This window comes from Aythya marila, assembly GCF_965140915.1.
Source record: "Aythya marila genome assembly, chromosome: 3".
NCBI classification, from domain to species: domain Eukaryota; kingdom Metazoa; phylum Chordata; class Aves; order Anseriformes; family Anatidae; genus Aythya; species Aythya marila.
The window spans coordinates 65268079-65285552 of NC_139044.1; the positions used below are offsets into that span (position 1 = coordinate 65268079).

General features: G+C 41.8%; 1 protein-coding gene across 9 annotated transcripts in view; it reads left to right on the top strand.

The window, feature by feature from the left end:
- Nucleotides 1-11567, top strand: part of KLHL32 (kelch like family member 32) — a 123854-nt gene extending 112287 nt beyond the window's left edge. For 8 of the 9 annotated variants that reach the window (XM_082757763.1, XM_082757767.1, XM_082757766.1 and 5 more), the window contains 4 exons: nucleotides 3733-3791; nucleotides 6215-6407; nucleotides 8388-8482; nucleotides 10280-11567. In XM_082757763.1, the coding sequence (XP_082613889.1) occupies nucleotides 3733-3791; nucleotides 6215-6407; nucleotides 8388-8482; nucleotides 10280-10441 (509 nt within the window). In that variant the 3' untranslated portion in view covers nucleotides 10442-11567. Of the gene's footprint in view, nucleotides 1-3732; nucleotides 3792-6214; nucleotides 6408-8387; nucleotides 8483-10279 lie in introns of those variants that run through there. The other variant, XR_014317274.1, reaches the window with a different exon arrangement.
- The last annotated feature ends 5907 nt before the right edge of the window (nucleotides 11568-17474 follow it).

Genomic DNA, 17474 nt, shown 5'->3' on the forward strand with positions numbered 1-17474 from the left:
GATAAATCACCTCTGTAACCCCATCTTAGTCTGCATATGGGACATTGTTTCTTTTTTATGATTACTATCTTTGAACACTGATAGTGGATCTCACACCTTTCAAGCACAGATATTTTAGGTTTGATGTCATTGATTCTTTGTAGATTGATAGTAAACATCTGTTTTGAAAGATTAATTTTTTTTTAATCCAAAAAAATAGGGCTTGTGCCCCTCTTGTTGGCATCTGGATTGCATCCAGAGGGGAACAGCACCATGTAGAGCTACCATTGGTGTCTTTCAGGGATTTCATTGGGGTGGAAGATGCTCCAGCTCAGCCACCCTCGCTGCACCTGAGTAAAAGGCAGCGGGCTCGCGTGTTGAGGAAGGCTGATCTTGTGTTTAACACACGGGCATGAGAGAGTGGAGAGATTTCTATTTTAGAACAGCAGAGTACCACAGGGAGCATTTCATGAGTTTCGATATATTCCATGTATTTGCTGGAAGGAATACACACGGGGAGCTCTTTGCCAACATGTGGTTTTACACATCTCCCAGCAAAGTCGGATTCGTGTGCACAGCCTAGCACTTGGGGACTTCGGAGAGAGTGGTGAGATTTTCTGTGGGATTTGGATTGAATGAGATTTCTCAAGTCAGATGGGGGTCTTGCTAGGACACGTTATAAATATGGATTATAAATGTTTGATTGGGAAAATTGTGTTAAACCTACAGCCTACCACCCTTCTCCTTTTGGAGGTGGCTTTATGGAAGGCATTTTTCAGTGCACTTTGTGGACGGTTTGGAGGCTGTAACAAACATTGTGCATTTTTGGGACAGGGGTGGACAAATGGGGGATCTTGGACTTCCAGGACCTTCTCCATGCAGCGGGGAAGTTGGGAGGTTATGGGTTTTGAAGGGCTTAGAAAGCAGGGTTTGTGGCCTGTCTTACAGCATCTGCTGCAGGAGGAGTGAGCAACAGTGGCTGTGGCAGTGAAAACACATTTGCAAGCCCACAGGGTTGGTGCTGGGCTTCCCAGGAGTGCAGTCCCAGAGCTGCAAGAATGAGAAAGAGCCAGGCTTGTCTTGAGGGCATTCCTTGCCTCCCCGAAATCCTAGTCTGCAAAGCAAACCGCTCTTGTCATCGCTTGTCTTGTCTTGTCATTGGTGTGATCATCACTCTTGCTTTGTAAAACTCACCGAGCTCTGACCAAACTGGGCGTTTTGCTGCCATTTCCTCAGGCAGATTTTTTTTTTTTTTTCACTTTCTTTAATCGATTCTCTACCACATTAGCTGCTATTGCTTAACATCAACTTCCATGACATGGTTTGTAGTTTCAAATCTTCAAGTGCCATTCCCATACCTCGCCCTTCCCTCCTCTTAGAAAGCTCTGCTGAGCAGCTGAAGAAATTCATCTTAGGATTACCCCAGTTTTTTTTTCTGAGAGAAAGTATGTATTATTTTTAGTAGCATTTAAACTTTTTTTTCCTTGTCCTATTTTTTAGGAGACATATTAATCTTCTTCTGCCCTTTCCCAGCTGCCTGGAGTATTTTTAAAAGAATAGTTCAAGAGGACATTACAGACTTGTTAAATGTGAATTTTGGCAGAAAATTTTAAACTTTTGCTATAGCACTTCAAAGTTAGGAGGAACTCGAGTTTGAAAATTGATGCAGATATAAGATGGCATATTTAATGACAGATGTATCTATAGAAACCTGTTAAGATGCAGATTATCTCCCTGGGGAGGGGAGATCAAAACTGCCAATCTATAAAATATACTTGTTAGGGGAAGGCATGGAATCTATCTCTGCAAGCACTTTGATTGCAGGGGACAGTGTAGCAGCATGTGGCATCATAACCTAAGAGCAGACAAATCAGCTTGATGACTTTCAAAGCCAAGAATACTGCTGGAGGCAAGGGTACTCCAGTCTAGAAGAAATTAAAACATATAGAGACTGTTATTAATTCCAGATCTATTTTTGTGTAGTCAAATCTGTATGCAAATCCTTAGCATCTCATTTTGGCAGATTAATCTAAAAGTGAAGAGCGGTATGTGAAGGGAATGTAATGATAAAACACCACAGATGAGCAATATTGCAGGGAAAAAATGTAAGCTGTGTACTTGATATGAGGGGCTTTTTGTGAAGAGAGGAAAATAATTTTGCTTATTGGATTATTTCATTATTTCATAAGGAAGTGACCCCATTCTTTGTCTTCTCCCTCCGCATCTTTCCACCCAAGTTGCGGTGTTCTTTCTGAGTGAGAGTAAGAGACCCAGCACTGTGTTCCTGATGCATCTCCTGTAGGTTAGTGTTCTGGAGGAAACCATCCAAACAACTGCGACTTTCAGTTTCCAAAACAGCAATCTGACATTCCATCTTTAAGCATTAGGACTATTTTTAGCAAGTAATTCACCCCAACAGGAGCAGAGCAGCAGGTAAAACGTTGGTGCCAAGTCCTCTGTGTCTAAGCTATGTACAGTCTACATGTTTTGCTTTGCAGTAGATTTACTCCGGTCCTCTGGACTGAATATTCCCAGCACTCAGGTAGTACAAAGACTGGTTGTTATTGCACAGGAATGGGAGCAGAGCTGGTGCACATCCAGAGTGGAGCTTCTGGCTGAACATCTTCCAGAAAAGGGGAGTACCGATACCGCTCATCAGTACTGCTCCACAAAATGAAACGATGGGATAGAGGTGTGTGGGGGGGTTGGTCCATAACGCCAGCACAGTTCTGAACCAAAAGCATGCATGGAGGCATGCTGAGACCAGGGGGTATAAAAGCATCTAATTCCCCATAGCCCCGTGTGGGGAGAGAGCAGGGATGGCACTGGTGGCAGAGCTGCAGAAGCACCAAGCTCTTAGGACACTTGAGCACGCTCAGGAATACGTTTCCTCATCAAAGATTGCAGCTTGGAGACAGATGGGCTTTTCCACCAGTTGTCTCAGTGAGATTTACCATTTAAAACCCTCAGAGTGCAGGATGAGCAGGCATTAGACATGTTCTGTGTTGAGCTAAATAGTTGTTTTGTGACATCTAGTTGTGTGAGAGTCTGTTCTGGGCTTTATAATTTGCTTTTTAGAGGTTATTGCTAAATTCGTATGCTAAGTGCTTAGCATGGTTCCTGATCACTGTGGAGGAACCTCCCAGTGTAAGTCAGGTTGTAACTCAATTACAACCAAGCCAGAAAATGTTTGCAATACATCTGTATCTGCAATACAGGATAAATATAATAAATATGTAATTCTCTTCAAAGACACACATGAATGCAGCTGCAGAGGGTTGTGCTGTGCCATCCTGTTGGCATTGGTGTTGCCACTAGTCTTGTTTGAGCATGGCTCCCCTCTTACCACTTCCTCCCCTGCAGTGCAGAGCCACCTCCTTGTTTTTAAAGGGTGTTGGGCACTGCCTGCTCCTGGCAGCAGGGACAGGGCTTACCTTTTCGTGCTCTGGAGATGGCTGAACACACAGTCATTCCTTAACAAACTGATTTTTGTCTTGTTTTTAGCCAACAGAATTAGCTTTACAGGGCAATGACTGGGGTTGTTTCTGTTTCATGTTTCTCTATGTTTGACAAACCTGCTAATTAATACCTTGTAACCCGATTAAAAAGTGCAGATGCATGTGAGTGTAACTGGGGCTATGCAGTGTAACCCTATCAGCAAATGGACCCCACAAATGGTTATTTTGCTGTATCTGATCTTGGTGCTGGTTTTGCTAAGATGGAAAAAATTAACTTGTATAAACTCTTTCATAGGAGGAGTAACAAACACTGCACAGTATCAGAACAGGCTTATGGTCTATGATCCCAAGCAGGTGAGTATCTGTGTGGTATGTGTTTTTCTCATGTGTTTTGCTTATAAAGGGTCTGTTAGCAAATGCATACAATACAATAATTCCTTAAGTTTAATTTGAGTTGGTGGTATTTTAAATTCACTTTGTACAGATGTGTATGTTTAACAGAGTAATGGACACCCTGACTTCGTTTTACATTTTTGAAGCCTGTAGGTGCTAGAAATATCTTAGATTAAATACTTAGAATAAATGTGTTTTAAATCCCTTCTATTTATCAGTATTTACTTGGCTTGTTCATTTTTATTTTATTTATTTATTTTTTTTTTGTAATTCAGCAGCCCTGGGCAATGTATGACTCAAAGTCAGTGTCACAAAACTGCTTCTTGTCATTGACATTTCTGCTTTCAATTATATATATACAGGCTTTTTGTTTTCTGCATACTTTCAGAACTGTGCTACCTGCCGGTGACTTATTCTGCTGACTGCAAGGGTGCCTATCATTTCATTACCCAAGCACCAAAAATATCTTTTAGGGATTATTTCATACATAATGTATGTGTTTTGATTAGGTTAGCATGGTTCAGTAACCATTTCAGAGGGTTAGGGCATGGTTATGCCCTCTTGCTTGTATTAGGAAATAAAAGTCCTAAGCTTGCAATCAGAGTTGCATAGCTTGATTTACACCTGCACAGAAAGGTATTGACTTCTCTGATTGCAGGATAGAGCCTTTGATTGCTGTATTTGGAACCAAATTCTGCCAGGAGACACTTTGCTGTGGTCCCCATTGACTTTTTAAGGCATACCACATATGGGTGCTGAAGCAGAAAGCAGGCACTGACAAACCTGCCTCATCCTTTTTGAGTTGCAGTTTTAGGCATCGATTATACAAATGCCAAATCTGTCCCAAACCCAAACACATGGTAATTACAGGCAGCAATCTTATTTTGCTTATGAGGAGGACGCTTCTATTTAGATCCTGTCTCTCTGTCCCTCGTCCTTTGCTTCAGCTCTTTATTTGCTGACACAGCTTTGAAAGTTGCCCCCTAAAATATGAGCAGCAACTTCGGTGCCAGTAGCAAGAAGGTCAGCACGACGTGTAAAGAGTTAAAGAGGAAGTGTGTGCTCGCATTCTTCAAATGAGGTCTGCTTCATGTTTGTACACACATGCTCTTTTTAAAAATTCTGCTGGCATATTGTTTACGGTGGGTACTGGAAACCATCACATCTGCTTGCATCTTGCACAGAATCTCAATAACTCCATCATTCAGCGCTCGTGCTCGCTTCTGCGCGAGGCCTTTGTGGCGAGTCGATAATGCCTGCCATCTGCCACAGAGCACACAGCTACCTGCCAACAAGCCGGCTGGGGTGACCTCTGCTTCCCCACCACTGATTAGTATTCACACACTGGCTTATTAGAAATGACCCCACCAGGCCCCTCAGTTTCTTTGCCTTTGCAGTGCTTGGCGGCTCACCTGGCAGGCACTGCAGTGGAGGAAGCTAAAGATATAATCAGGGGATGCAGGCAGGCTTTGCAAAGCAGATGGTGTCTATAGCCTCGTGTTAAGAGACTGGACTACTAATGCAAACATTAATGCCTAATATTCAACTATTACACATTGAAATGTATAGCTATAGATTGCGGAGGTTAAAAGGCAGTGTTATTAGAGGCTCTTGAGTTACCGCAAGCGCTAGCACGTGCAACACAAAGAATTTCCTCACAGATTTTAACTTCCTCCACTTAAATAAATTAATCTTGTTGATTGTCAGGTTGTTTTGATTCTCCAAGCATGGCAGGAGCAATTGTTTTCCTGCATTTAAAATACCGTGCTGTAATCCCTTGTCTTTCCTGTGCCCCCACCCTCAAAAAGTAGAATTCTTGAATATTGTTAACCAGGAGGAAAAATATGCAAAAGGATGCTACTTTGCGAGTGCCCACAAATAAAGGGTTAGCATAAAACCAAATACATGAATCACTTCAGAAGATTCTTTAGGAAATTATTTTTCCCTGTTGTTTCACTCCCCAAGGATAAGATCAAATAAGCTTCTGAATAACAAAAAGTAGAAGAATCTCTCTTCTCTCTCAACAGAGCTAGTTGGTACAGATATGTTAGCGCGGTATACAAAGGAGACATCTAATAGTCTTGCTTAAGGAGTATTTGCTACTGAATTCTGCAGAAGTAAAAAAGCTTTGAAGCCTGATGAGCTAAACAGAAAAACAGAACATGAAATACGATTAAATTAATATATTTAAATGTGAGAAGTATAAACCATGTGTTGAAAGTCCATTATATCTAGTCCATGTTGTAACCAATCTGCGTTTTTAACATATGAATAACACAAGTATATACACCCAGGATTTCCAGCCAGGGGTAAGGAGAACACCAGTAAGTGCTAATGCTGTTGTACAAGCAGTGCTGAGACAACTTCTGTCTCTTTGTTTCCAGAATAAGTGGTTGAGCCGTAGCCCAATGCTGCAGAGGAGAGTGTATCACTCCATGGCTGCTGTCCAAAGGAAACTGTACGTGTTAGGTGGGAATGACCTGGACTACAACAATGACCGGATCCTGGTTCGGCACATAGACTCTTACAGCATAGACACTGACCAGTGGACACGTTGCAGCTTCAACATGTTAACAGGCAAGTATTGTATACCAAAAGAAGAAAATTGCTACCGTTAAAGTAAAACATCAATTCTTTGCCCTTTAGATGCCTTTGGTATGTGGAACTACACATCTTCACCTCAGTTGGCTCTGGATGGCAGGGACCATAGTTGGCCCACAAGAGACTTTAGGTTACCGTTCCAACATTCATTGTTCAGGAAAGCATTTGTTTTAGGATACTAGGCTAAATTTTTAAGATGATGCACATAAATCTGATTTAATGAGACAATCAAAGATACTTTGTCAAAGAATACAAACAGTACTTATTTTTGACTCTCCAAAAGCTTGTATGCACCGTTAGATTTAGCTCCCTGTTCTGAGTGTCCAACAGGCAGATGCATTTCTACTGTAATAACATAATTTTATAGTGCTTTCTGCTTGCTGATGTATTAGAGCAGGGCTTATACTGAAATCTATTAACCATCACTTATTTCTAGATAGTATCTTCTTCATAAATTTCTCTAAAGGAGGTGTCTTGGATGGAATTTTGTCAGATCAGGGATGAGTTGAGTAGTTCGGATAGCTACGGGATCTATGGAATTCCTGATTATAGTCATTAGGAGGAGGAACACAGTCCATTTAATTTCACCACCACCTGATGTGATTCCCAGAGGTACTACAATTCAGATCTCTGGGAGAGACAGGCATGTGACACATTCTCTGAGCAGTACCAACAATAGCTTTGCAGAAGAGAATGCATTTCCAGGATAAGCCAACATAAATGTTGGGGCCATTTTCTTCTGCAGCAGACTTGGAGCTCCCTTAGTAACAGCTTTGTCAGCCACTAGGTTTCAGCACAGACTGCTATAGAAATCCTAGAACTGAGCCTACCTCACTTCTCATTGTCTTGATTTGGTGTTGCATTCACTTCTAAGATCTAACACTGAAAAGATGTAGGAACTTAACTAGAAGCTTAGGATAGCTGGCAGCATGTCAGAGAAATGAATGCCTGACAAATAAGACAGTCATGTCATTTTCCTTCTGAAAGATTTAAAAAATGCTCTGGTGGTATCTTTATTTTTTAGGATACTGCTCTGGGTTTCTTAATCTCAAGGATCTTCAGGAGGGTTGCTTGGTCTCTGAGTTAGGTCGTCAGAGCCCTTTGTGGACACAGGGGAGAGAGGCATGGACTGAAAAGAAAGAGTTATACATTGTAAAACAGAACTAGTGTTTTGTATTCCTTTTGCTCTCCATTACTTATTATATTTTATTATTTGGAGGGATTGACTGCCTTGGAGAAGGACATCTAATTTGCGATTGCGAAAGTGCTGGCACTGTAGGCACCTTTGTTATGGAGCTGACCCTACATCACTTAGTGCCTCTCCTCGGACATGACCTGGTGGGTTGTTCCCACAACCAGCACCAGGAGAAGCCATCTAAATTTTTCTCTGTGTGTCTGCAACTGGCATAAAATGTGTCTGTTGTACCATATAGTGCAGATTTTTTGATTTTTTTTTTAAGGCTGTATTTACCCTTCAAAACTTGTGAATTTAAGGAGACCATGGCTATGGGAGTGAGCTTGCACCATACTTGTGCCTGTAGGAGCGAGGGGGCTGCATGGGTATGGGCAGGCGGTGAGGGGAGGTCACTCCCCTGGCTTACATGCCTGTTAGATGTGAGACAGAAGCTGAGGCAGGTGGGGAGCTCACCCATCACCTACAAAGTACAAGTGCACAAAAAATGTTGAGAAGAGAGCAGATGGTCCCCTGCACAGCCTCAGTTTATTGCACAGCTGTGACCTGGCTCATCTGTGGTCTCTCTCTGGACAGCCCTGTCCTGTGCTCCCACAGACAGCGGAGAACAGCCCTCACACTTCACCTCAATTGTTGCAAGTTGTGAATTCTGAAACTCTCAATTTGCTGCCAAGTACATTTGCATCTTACTACAGAACTCTGGCTCTCAGTGTTAAAAGGGTTAATTAAACACTGGAAGTGGCTTCTTTCCTTTTTTGCTTTAGGTCAAAATGAGTCTGGAGTTGCGGTCCACAATGGTAGAATATATCTCGTTGGCGGCTATTCGATTTGGACAAATGAGCCCTTGGCATGTATCCAGGTGAGTGATTTAGGTTTCTTTTAAAGTCTTTTCCAATAATTTTGCAAGGATATGCTTTGCACTGAAGTTATTCAAAAAGGAAAATGCAGGTGAAGTGGAGAGATTAAGGATGTTTCTTATGCAGCCACTGAATCTCTGTAAGCCAGAGAGGAAATAATGTGGATATCAAAAAAATATTTCCAGATTAGCCATTAGATGTAACTCTTCTAAGTAAGGTATTATAGGAAAGCAGGATTGAGGAATCACTCATTTGACGAGATTTGGCTAAAATAGTGGATATATTATTCTCAGGGTACACAGTAGAGTTCAGAAGGAAAAGCTGTGCAGAAATGGACAGTGGGGCATGGGCTAACACATTTTCAGCCATTCTTGTGATTTTTTTTTCTCTCCAAGTTGTCTTTCAGAAGAGCAGCCAGAGTTAATGAGTTGTTCTTTGACAGAGTTCAGCCAGCCTGCAACCTGCCCTAGCGCTTACTGCTTCAAAGCTTGAACGGAAGTTTTGATCCCCGCTGTAGGTAGTGGGTTGTCCAATAAACTCTTCTGCTCTCTCATCTTGTGTCACAGCAGCTTACCAGCAGATCTGTGTCTTTCAGATGTTCCCATACAGAAATTAGGAATTCTTATCTTCCTACATTCTTCTGAGTGGAGCAAATCTGCATCACAGCCATCGCTTTGTGACCAGCTGGGCAGTTACAGACAGAAACTCTTGTTTATGTCTCAGTTTCTGCACTTTTGCTGATAAACAACATTTTCATTAGCTTCCAACTAAGGATTTTAGGATTTAACCTCCAAACTGTCCCATAAGGATTGAAGTTGGACCTAGCATAATAAGGGAACGTATAAGATGCTGAGCTGCTGATCTTATAATGAACACACATTAGCATACGTTTGTAAAGAACAGATCACGCAAGATAAGCAGTTAAAACCATGTTCTTGTCATAGTATAATTGTGTTTTCCTAAGTTGTTGGATACCACACCTAACAATTGTTAATGAAAAACATCACACAGACAGGTCGGATAACGCTACCTGAAGTACTGTGCTCTAAATGGAGTAACAAACATCACTGCATCAAGGCAGTGGCTGTACGACACCAACATGCTTGTTTATAACCAGCAGGTACTTTGCAGTGTTGCACCCGGGTGTAAATACTGCTTAGTGACAAGTGACAGTCATCCTGGGATCTTGCTTTCAAAATGGACACTTGTCCACATCCCCAAACTGGTCGTAAACTGGCAGCCTGCCTGAGACAGTCCCAGTGTTAAAGGGAAAAGAAACACAGTGAGTGCTCTGGCAGAGCTGCGTGTGCTGCCCTTTCTCAGCTGTAGGCGTTGTGCCTGGCTTTAACCAATGAAACTACCCCTTTTATCTTCAAATTCAGCAAGTCTGAGTTTGCTCTCATCTTTGGAATAAAACACATTTTTTCCTGTACTTCTTAATTTTCCTTAAGTCAGTCAGGTATGAATCAAAGCTTTCCAGCTTTGGTAGAGCTTCCCTTGCTCCCTATACACCAAGCTGACAAACTGTTTAGCATTTCTGTTCTCTACTTGCATGGCTGCATGTTCTGCTGCCAGGAAGCACCATCAAATGCCACTGCCTGCTACTAAGCAGCTCAGCTAAGACAAGATTTGGGTGATAACGACTGCAATAAATCACCAGATCCATAACTGGAATCCAGAAGTGATCTGAAACTTTCTTTCTGTCAGGATTAATAGTATATTTATGCAGCCTGTGCCAGTGGGTTTGTTTCAGATTCCTTCTGCGATCCCTGAAATATTTTCTGTACTTTGACCTGCAGGTGCTGGATGTTAGCAAGGAAGGGAAGGAAGAAGTTTTCTATGGGCCTACGCTCCCATTTGCTTCCAACGGAATAGCGGCGTGCTTTCTCCCAGCTCCTTACTTCACATGCCCCAACCTTCAGACTCTGCAAGTGCCTCACCACAGGATCGGCACAATGTGAGACAAGGAACGCCTACTTCATAAAATCAGATGTGGAAGGGGAAAAATCAAACCCTGTGTATTGAAGGGTTTCTTTGGATCAGTGAAAATAATCAATCCCCATGGGCTGCTGCTTTACCTTCACACATTTGTCTTAAAGTCGGATCACAATAGGTGGGAAGGAAGCTACAAAAACCGTGGTTTCTCTCCTCTGCCTCAGATGCAGAGGCACATATGTGAGAGCATTTGGCATTTCTGCTGGTGACTACTTGCTGCCTGTCTTGATTTAATTTCCTTATGCAACTTTGTTAAGGCATTGTGAATGCTCTCAGCTCCTTCCTGGGCTGCTGTTCTTTGGAATCTGCACGTTCAGTTGTTCACCAATGGCACTTTCAAAGATGAGAGAAAGTAGTGTTTATGTTGACAAAGATGATATAATACTATGGTAATTATGCAACTTACTTGATACCGTTGGCAAAAAGAATAACAAATGTGCTGACTTCCAATTCTGAACTCCATCGTTTACAGTTTCTCATTTAATAATACTTCATTTGAAATTTAAATACTGTGAAGCAGATTAAAACAAAAATAAAAAACAAACAAGCCCTGTGGTATATAAGGATCACATAAAATTTTGTGAAGGACAAAGACACTGAGGCTTCACAGTTAAGCACAAGTCTGAATGGAATGTGTTTGTCTGAGAATCTAAAGATCATTTGGGATGTCATTTACCAAGGTCTACTATCAAATAAATGTTACCTTCTGTCATATGATCAATTCCTCCTGACAGCTGCAGTCTTTTAATGGTGGAGAACAGTTTCTTTACTGTATAATTAAAATGTGCCATTTACTTAATATTTTTAATATCCAGTTTGCAAGGGGTCACCACATTTACAATTATCAATGAACAGTCTCATTTTGTCCAACATATGGTCCCACAAATCACTGGTCTCCAGAGGCTAAACAGGTGTATAACAATGTCAATATTTATTTATTTATTCTTTCAGTTTATGTAGCGTGTCTCCCTTCCATACTCCAAGCATATGCCAATTCACAATAAATACTCTAACCTGTTATATTTTGGCTTTGCTTGGCTATTGCAGCCCCCGTCTCTTATTTTCATCTTTATTTACATATCTAACAACAAGTTCAATGTTTGTAAGTATTAACCAAGCATATAATTAAATCTTTATTTATGATTTATGGGTACTCTTCTCTGCTTTACCTACTGATCTGTTCCCTGCCCCTGTGCTATCTGAGCAGACCTGTGTGATTCCTACTGACACTCATGCAAATGCCAGGTGCAGAATATGCCACAGCAAGAGCTTGGGCTTGCTGGACAGGAAGGGTTTGATGTTACCCAGTGAGCAGCGATTCCAAGTCCAGTGCATCTTTAAGTGCCTGGTTGGTGGTACAGAGAGGTGAGTTTTATCATTTTGTGACATCTCCATCTCTAACTCACACCACCTTGCCTTGTCTTTTCCAGTCATTTTCAGGTTAGAATGATTTTTTTTTTTCCCTTTCTGGATTTTCTTAGCAGCATGTAGCTGCGTAGAACGAAACTCCAGCTGCTTTCACTGAGTCCAAGCAATTTCTTCCTTTGCACACAAAACAAGGCTTCATCTAGTCAGCACTTTAACTATGCAAGAGCTCTACAGGCTATGCATCGGGATTTTTTTTTAGTTTTAATTCCTTTAATCTCCTGAAAATTAGCCTGCAAGGGCCATCTCTCCTAACAGGCCTGTTATACTTTAAAAATCTGACTGTTGTCCTGTATGGGCTGCCAGGCCCAAGCCTGGGGAGCATTCAAAGCTCCACTTACATACAACTCACAGAGATGTGGACATGGTACATGCCTCATTTTTAGGCAGAGGGTGGCTGAATAATCATGACACGGGTGTGTGGAGAGCCATGGGGCTGCTAGTGGGGTCTCAGCAGTGCCACGTCAGGTGAGTGATCAGCTTTGGCTCTGCAGAACCATCACTGACTCCCTGTTTTGCAGGAAGTGGGGAAATTAATTCCTTAGCCTACGTAAAACACAGCATGCTTCCAGACAAAAGTGCGGTGTACATTTCGCATGTCTAAACTCAGTTTTGATGCTTTTATTCCTAGGCCTTGTAGCTTCCCACAGCTGCAGCTCTGAAATCGTCTCCTTCATGAATGCGAGGGATTACGGCAGAGCTACCCGGCCGTTCAGCAGCGGCAGCAAGCTGTGACAGGAGCCTGAGCTGGGAGGTGGAGGGGGGCAGCGTCCCCATGCAAAGCAGCATGTGCCACTTGGTTCAAGGGCTGAAAGGCAAGAGTGGATTGCAAGAAAGTTATTTATCATGTTTGTTCTGCCCTTTAGACACTTTTACTGTTCTGGCTGTTACCACCAATTGTCTGTACTGGTGAATAGCGGTTTTAAACAGCTGTGCAATTGCATTAAATTAGTTAAGGGTAGCACAGCCACAGAGCCTCAGGACAACACATATGCTCCTATTAGTGTCAGGATTCTGCTCTGGCCCTTAATCATCAGGCTCCAGTGATTACAGAGAATCCTTTCATGGCGACCCTGGGTGCCTCACTTTCCTAGCTTGGTTTTTCTGCTTTTGTTGCAGGACCTTTAGGACAGCTGGGGTGCTTTCCTGCACCTGAACTCAGAAAATGCCACATAGTTCCAGCAAGGTGAGCAAGTGGGTTTTATATCACCAGGTAAGGAGAGAGAAGGGTGTCAGTGCAAGAGCAGGCAGAGAGCAGGCTGGTGCCAGCAGCAGCTCTGCTCTCAGAGGGGATTCTCTGCACTCAGAGAGGATTCTCTGCTAGGGAGGAGCAGGGGTGGGTGGCAGAGCAAGGTTGGCTTCACAAACAGCATGAAACTGTGCAGGGGACCTGCTGGCAAAGGCTGCTCAGTGACCTGGAGGTCTGAACCAGCACGTGCTTGCGTGGCCAGTTTTACATTTAGTGTCCATGACTCTTGAAAGTGCACCCAGTTGCTGGCTCCTGTGCATGAGTGCCATGCCTACCTCATCTTTCCTTAATTTTGTACTATTTTTGGAAACCGTCAGCCTTTGAACCCAACCGCTATCTCTGTCTGGCCTACCGTTTTTGGTACATAACTCTGAGCAGCAGTTTAGCTCAGTTTTTCTGCAGAGCCTTGAAGATGCCCAGAATAAGAATATTTCCCCGCTTGATCATTCTGTTCCTGGAGTCAGACCAGCACAGTGTGAAAGCAGCTGCCAGCACAATTCACTCAGGTTCCCAGCTGGGAAATTGTGCAAGGTAATGGAGCAGGTTACAGCCAGCAAGAACGCAGGAGGCGCTTCAGGAAACAGGTACCTTTACAGCTGAATAATGCAGCAGCAGTTGTAAACTGGTGAGTTTGTAAGCCAGTGCAGTTCTGTGCATTTCTGCAGCTAGGCTGCTGGGCCATAGGGTCTTAAGAGCTGTAATGAGGAGCCTTTGTACTTTTACTCCTGTCCTGTGATCTCCTTTTTGGGGTCATTCCCATGAAAAGTAAAATTTTGTCCTTTATACAGCACACTTCACCTTTGAGTCCTAAGATGTTTTATCAGCAATTCTTAGCTATAAATAACCACAATAGCAATCAGCTGCTTCGTGATTTTTATCCAAAAAGACAGATTCCAGAAGCATCCTTGCACAGTACTGACATGCTGCAGCAGCACCAAGAGGACGCTAACACCAAACCAACGGCTTCCTCTGCCCCTTTGGTTTCTGTTGAGCATTTCACACCCAAGTGCCGAGCAAAGAAATGCTTATGTGTTATGAGCCAGTGTGCAGCTAGTCTGTTTCCCTGCAGTAGCATGTTTGTAATCCTTGCATTTCTAGTTGGTACTTATGATTTTCGTTATAACTTAGCTTTCAGGGAGAGTACCTGACTCCTAAGCTAATTCAAACTTTTGTGACTCTTTTTTTCCTTAAGTTTTGCCTTCCCTGGTTACCCTCCCCCAAACCTGTACAGACATTTAGTAGATCAGTTGCAGAATCGTGGAGAAATAGATAATTGAATATTCACACATGCAGAAACAACACAGGCAGAATGTGGAACAATGTGGAAACAAGCGCGAAAGGAGGCGGCATCTGTTTATTGAAAATTAGAATGTAGAATAAATTAAGAGGGCAAGGTTAAAACACTTCATCTGCAGTCAGAGTTTGTAGCGGAGGAAGACTTTGCAGGAAGTTTAGCACATAGACTATGTAAAGGGTTTCTACAGTTTAATTTCGCAAAATTTAAGCTTTTTTTTTTTTTTTTGAAGGACACATTTTAAGGGAAAAAATATCCACATGATGTTTTTTCAATAGAGATGGTTATGTATAGTTTTTTCACAGTAATGCCAGAATTAAAATGCTTAAAATGTTAACTCTTACTATGGGTAGATAAGGTTATGCTGCAATACTTAACGTACTGAAGAACAGAACAAGTATTTTTAGCAATGCTCTCAACCTTGCAACTGAGGTAATTTTTCTGCCAGTGCAATACACGTCATGTCGGCCCTTTCTAAAACTGATGACTAGCAAACTCAAAAATTTTAATGCCTGTTTGGGTGACACTTTACAGGGATGACGGTATATCTGAGACAATGTTTGCTGGACTGAACAATTCATTTAATTTGGTTTTGACAGGGAATTAATCTGTTGGTAATTATGAAGGCCTGCAAAGACATCACATCTGTGAGTGCAGGATCTGGGCACGTGTTGTTCTGCTTTGTTTTATACGTACTTCTATGTTTTGTATATTGAGCCCACAAAAGGGTTACCATTTCAATGCTGCTCAAGTAGACAAAAGCCATATCCTAGTCATTCATCATAAAACAAGCCTAATTATGCTAGGACATATTGACACTGCATCAGATTTTTAATCTTCAACATAATTTTATAACCATTGCTAACAGATGGGCTGATTACACTGAATTTGAGTTTTAAGTAATAGTTAAAAATTATAAAATATGATTAAACTGAAAATACGCATGCATACATAATTTTCTGAAGCTACTGAGGGAAGGAAAAACAGAGTGCAATAAAACCTCTTTTCAGTTTCCTGAGGGAAATACGTTGCATTTAGGTGGACAGTTAAAGAAGTTCCTTAAATGACTAGTAGTAAGCAGTATGTGCTGTTGGCAGCTCCTCTTCTGTGCAATTACAAGATACGCAGAACCTTTTTCTTTGCACAGGTCTGCTGCTCTATTCCAGCATAAAAGGCATAAATTTTTCTATTTCAGAGGCTCTTTTATTGAAACAAGTGCCTTCTCCCACTATTTTTTTTTTGTCATTGAAAATGAAAGCAAGGAATAATTTAAATTATCATGTTCCTGTTCTTTAATAACAGTAAAAAATGGGAAATTCTTATAAAATAGATGGACAGCTTTGTGGGACTAATGGAAGTTGCATGTGAATTTTGAATAGAAGGTTTCTGTCTCCCCCTCCATCATTTTTCAGTTATTTTAGGGTTACTAAAGGAACGATAAACCAGACTTTCCTCTCCCTGCCATTGTTCATGATGTGCTGGACATCTGTTTCACACCACAAGGACAATGATGGGTCAGAGGTGATCAGTATCCTGAATTCTGGAACAGGGAGAATAATAGAAAAACGAAATACTTTCTACTCCTTTTTCCAATATGTAGGAATTGAGAGCTGAAAGGGCACAGTAGTCTTCAAGCACCTAAAATCAGTGGAGAAAATGCCTACAAGGCTCGCGCCAGCTGGACTTTAAAGAGAGCTCTTGTCAACACTATTAGCATTGCTAAACACAAAGAAGATATTGGGGATGGACCACGCAGCAGGCTTTGGGGAAGAAAAAGCTTATGGAGATTTAATATTTTGCTAACACACCATTGAAATACGTTGATCCTGCCATGATGTAATTAACATTCAAAATGGCTTAATACCATGAACTTTTCATATGTAGAAGGGGAGCAGGACTAACCCTCAGTGTTTGGTGAAGGCTTTCTGAATTTCATTATTAACTCTAACCTTAGTAATACTCTTGCTCCAAGCTTGCGGGAGGCCACAAAAGCCTCAAAAAGTTGGGTAAAAGAAGCAGAATTGCAATGGCATTTGCCTGTCTAAATACTACTGGGATGATGGATTATTTCTGAAAGGTAACTTTTGAACATAGAGGCAAATATGTCATAAGGTCTTTAAATAATGTTTGGAGAACTGGAGACAAAATGCTCCAGCCTGTTAAAAAACCCAACACACAGATTTACAAATGGGCACAGATGGGCACAGTAGGCTGTACTATTCCTTTGAAGCTTACATGTTAGTGGACACTACACCAATTTCTCTTAAGAATATGCAGTTGGCCAGGTGCTAACTGAACAGTTCCTCCAGGAAGCCAATTTTCCTTATTTTAAGTAATTAAAATGTTATTAATTTTCAGTAATTTCACAAGTTCAGGGAAGTTTGGATTAGGTCACATTCGTGCCATTGATCTAAATGAGGCCAGTGAAATTGGTGAAGCTCCCCCTGCATAGGTCTACAGCCATATGGACAGTGTGATCTCAACCACAGTATTTTCCATAAGATAGTAGAAATGCCCATTATCCTCTAAAACAATCTGAATAATTATAAGCAAAAATATTCCAGTTGTTGTAAAATAATAGCAATACTGGGTAAAAGAAAGGAACGTATGCCTTCTGAAGCCATCTTTCAGGACAAATTGCTTGCAAGAGCAACTGTCCCCTAAAAATAATAATAATAATTTACAAAGCTCAAGCTGCTTTTGGCAAGTGCCTTTTTTAAGCTCTAGCATGCCTCTGGAAGTGTGGCTCCCCCTCACCAACTGATTGACACAGCTGCTACTGTCAGGGGCTGATAGCATCCAAGCGGCAGTTCTTGTCTTCTCTGCAGTCAATGAGCTTGTATTAACACTCTTAACACATTCAGAGTAAGGCTTGGTATACATCTCTGGGAAGGTGATCTCAGGACATAATTTCTTCATCTGCTAGACATCATCTCAGATTTGAGGCTTGACCCCGTTTTCCAATTATCAACATTCTTGTCACAGGAGCCTTGCTTAATAGCTTTCCAGGGATCCTCCCCTGAGACTCAGT